Raw genomic sequence first — 4,081 nt, forward strand, 5'->3', positions numbered from 1 at the left:
TTATTTTCATTAACCTTTAACTGAAATTTTATGTTTCCTTCAATTAAAAATGTAAGCTACAAACCACAGCAATAATGGCAATACCAATATGAGACTTTGTCAACAATAGGAATAACAATATTTTCATGTCACATTATAAAATTTACAGAAAGTTTGAAACATGATTTATATTCATGATTACTTTGAATTGATAGTTATTAAACTGCTACTAGATCTTGTTATTGAATGCATCAATAAAGATGCACACATAGATTCGGCAGCAGCCACTGAACAGACCGGACTTAACTTGCACACGCACCTCGCTCCACTTCCTCTGCAACCATGTCTGACAAACCTGATACGGCTGAGATTGAGAAATTCGATAAGTCAAAATTGAAGAAGTCAGAAACGCAAGAGAAAAATCCACTGCCTTCAAAAGAGACGATTGAACAGGAGAAGCAAGCAGGTGAATCGTAATGAGGCGTGCGGCGCCAATATGCATTGTACATTCCACAAGCATTGCCTTCTTATTTTCCTTCTTTTAGCTGTTTAACTTTGTAAGATGCAAAGTGGTTGGATCAAGTTTAAATGACTATGCTGCCCCTTTTCACATCAAAGAATTGAGAACTACTGACAACGAAGGCGCCTGCCTCTCCCATCTGCCTGTCTGGCTGGCAGGGAAGGAAAAGAACTTGCATGTTGGTGAAGGAAGAAGCTGGGTGGGACGACAGTGAAATTGAGAGTAAAAACCAAGCTGGTCCGGGGTGTCCTGCAGGCTGTAAAATGCAGTTTAATCAGAGTGCCCTTTTTTTTTTGTTCAAATGATTTTAATTATTGGAATGCACAATTTTTTTAATACGCAATAAAAAGTTCTAAAACCTGGAAAAAAAAAGATGCACACATATTACTATTTCACAAATTTAGTGATTTGATAAGTGTATTTCATTATAATTGGTTTTATTTTTAACTTTATGCATTTTATTTTATGGATTTAGAAACATTATTCTAAGAAGAGATCCATGTGCAGTAAAAGAAAAAAGTTAAAACATGTTATTTGTACTTATTCAATAGTGATGTTTGTTGTATCAACTTCTTTTGTAAGGTTTAGTCATGTGATCACTTACACTTAGGGTTTTTAATCATTAGGCTCTGGACATGACTGTTTTTTAGTAATTTACCATTTTATTCAAAAAAGTTCACCACAGTGATTAAGTTTATTATTGAACAGCTAAAATCTTTGTGTATAGATGACATTAAACTATAGCATATCTATACAATAGAATACAAACTAGTATAAAAAGGAGTGAAGAATAGTTATATATACTACTGTGGAATAACTTTCAGGATATACTGTTAATTTAAAAAAGAAAAAGAAAGGGCACCTGGGTGGCTCAGTCATTAAGCGTCTGCCTTTGGCTCAGGTCATGATCCCAGGGTCCTGGAATCAAGTCCCGCATCGGGCTCCCTGCTCCGCGGGAAGCCTGCTTCTCCCTTTCCCACTCCCCCTGCTTGTGTTCCCTCTCTTACTGTGTCTCTCTCTGTCAAATAAATAAATAAAATCTTAAAAAAAAATAAAAGAAAAAAGAAAAAGAGGACAAATGTGTATAGTATTCCCTTTTATCTAAGAAAGAGGTATATAAGTAAATGTATAATAAAAATATATTCTAGCTACCTTACTTTTATAAAAATGACCTAAATGAAATGAGGTATCCTCGATTAGGTCCTGGAACAGAAAGAGGATGTTAATGGAAAAACTAGTGAAATATGAGTAAAAGTCTGTAATTTAGTTGTTAGTGTTGTGCCAGTGTTAATTTCTCATTTTTGACAAATGCATGGTTATGTGAGATGTCAACATTGGGGAAAGCTTGATGAAGGGCATATAGACCTCTCTCTGCTATCTTTGCAACTTTTCTGAAAACTGAAAATTATTTGAAAATAAAGTTTAAGAAAAGAATAAAGAAAAATGGAAGGATAAACCAGAAATTAATAAAAATGTTTAGTGGGAAGGAAGGAAGAGATTAGAGATAGTAGGGATAGAAACTAGAAACCTCCGAATGTACATGGTTTCATAGATCGAACTCAGCCTAACCACTGAAATGTTGTATGTAATTATAAGACAGAATTAAAGAAAAAAGTCCCTAAAATCACAAGTAAAATGAAACATAATGTACCTACTTTTGCATTGCTGGCTTAGTCACATTGATATCAAGTAATTTTAAAACAATAATTTGACTATGCACTGCTAGTGGGATATGTCCTATGGCCAAAACAAACTGCAAAAAAAAATTTAAACTGCCTTTTAAAAGATTTTATTTATTTATTTGAGAGAGAGAGAGAGAGCAAAAGTGGGGGGGGAGGGGCAGAGGGAGAAGCAGATTCCCTGCTTAGCAGGGAGCCTGACCCAGGGCTTGATCCCAGGACCCCTGGATCATGGCCTGAGCCTAAGGCAGATGCTTAACTGACTGAGCCACCCAGGCGCCCAAGTACTGTTATTTTGAACCAACCTTTATATGTGTGTGTGTACGTGTGTATAATATATAGTAAGATAACACTAATAAATACATTAATGTCATTACTAAATCAGTATTTTTAGTATAAGATAAAGTGATAAAACATAAAATCAAAGAAGTAAAAAAGCTCTGTAGTTATATATTTGAATTGGAAATACTGGTTTGAATTTTTTTTAAGAAGAATACTGGTTTGAATTTATGATGACTTTCTCATAAAAATGATCAGTGATAACATGATTTCCTAATTTATTGGTAACTAAAAACAGCAAATTAGATGGTGGTAAAAAGGAAGATCTGCTCTTTATAGCTACTGTCAAATGAGAGGAAAAGGTATTTGGGGTAATGAGTACAGGAGGAAATCATACTTCATACTTCATCATTGAGGATGTTACAGTAAAATGAATTATATTTGTAGTCGTGATTTGAATCAAGAAAAGCTCCATTTATGACCATGTCCTCTGTTGGAGAGCAGTCAAATGTTTTACTATATTAGAAAATAAATAGAACATGTTTTAGCATTAAAATGTAAGTATCAGGTGTATCAAAATTTATGTGGCTTTCTTTCTTCCCAGATGATACTGAAAATGAGGAGTGATTATTTTGGAAACACTTCCAAATGTGAGCTAATGTCTCCTATTGATTTGCACCAGGTGATTACTTAAAGCATCTTGGTAGGAATAACAAGTGTCTGGTCTGAGTCTATAATTATGAAAGGAATTGGCTGATAAGTAGTTATGTGAATCCATGTGCCTCTCAGAATGTAAGTGCTGCTGAATAGGTCACTGCAAGATGATCAGGGCTGTCTAAATATACAGTTAATCTCCAAATGAATTTGGAGTATCTTTTCCTTTCCCCATAGTACTTTGCACTTGAGACATCACTATGCTGACTTAAAATTTTTTCAACCTAACTCCCTCTCCTTATTTATCTCTTCATGTCTTAAAAATTACTAGCATTATAATTTGCTTTACATTTTAAACTTATGATTTATTGAGTCACTAAGTTCGGCTATCAGTGGCATAGAATAGTGTTAGTTGAACTTTTCCTTAGGTGAGGTAGTCAGGCATTAATAGCTTTCTTTTTTGGTAGAACAGTGTAATTTCTTTAACTACATTTTTCTGTTTTCTGGAACTAAAAGCAGAGAAATATACTGAAATAATCACATTATAAGGAGAACAGGTGTTCTTATTCTTCAATAAATCAATACATTGTATAAAATGTATTAATTCATTCTCTCCTAAATATCTATATATTAAGCCCTATGCTAGATACTATAATAGATAGAGGTGGATTATAGAGAGAGAGTGCCCCTCATCACATTCTTGCTATTACTGCCATTCTTTCATACTGTCTAAAATTCATTACATAGGGGCGCCTGGGTGGCTCAGTCAGTTAAGCATCTGCCTTGGGCTCAGATCATAATCCCAGGGTCCTGGGATCAAGTCCCACATCAGGCCCTTTGCTCGGCAGGGAGCCAGCTTCTCCCTCTGCCTCTGCTTCCCACCCCCACACCCCGGACCGCGCCCCTCCCCCCCCCCCCCGCCCGGCCTTCTCACTCTCTCAAAAAAATAAATGAAAATCTTAAAAAAAAA

General features: G+C 35.3%; 1 protein-coding gene across 1 annotated transcript; it reads left to right on the plus strand.

Moving 5' to 3' along the window:
- Positions 1–321: 321 nt before the first annotated feature.
- LOC110585870 (thymosin beta-4-like) lies at positions 322–456 on the plus strand. Its single transcript, XM_044916973.1, has one exon. It carries the CDS (start codon positions 322–324, stop codon positions 454–456), a length of 135 nt encoding a protein of 44 aa, XP_044772908.1.
- Positions 457–4,081: the final 3,625 nt, after the last annotated feature.

The sequence above is a fragment of the Neomonachus schauinslandi genome, chromosome 7, assembly GCF_002201575.2.
Source record: "Neomonachus schauinslandi chromosome 7, ASM220157v2, whole genome shotgun sequence".
In the NCBI taxonomy this organism is placed as follows: domain Eukaryota; kingdom Metazoa; phylum Chordata; class Mammalia; order Carnivora; family Phocidae; genus Neomonachus; species Neomonachus schauinslandi.

Coding starts and splice junctions, on each gene's coding strand:
- LOC110585870 (XM_044916973.1), top strand. CDS start 322: ATGTCTGACAAACCTGATACGGCTGAGATTGAGAAATTCGATAAGTCA.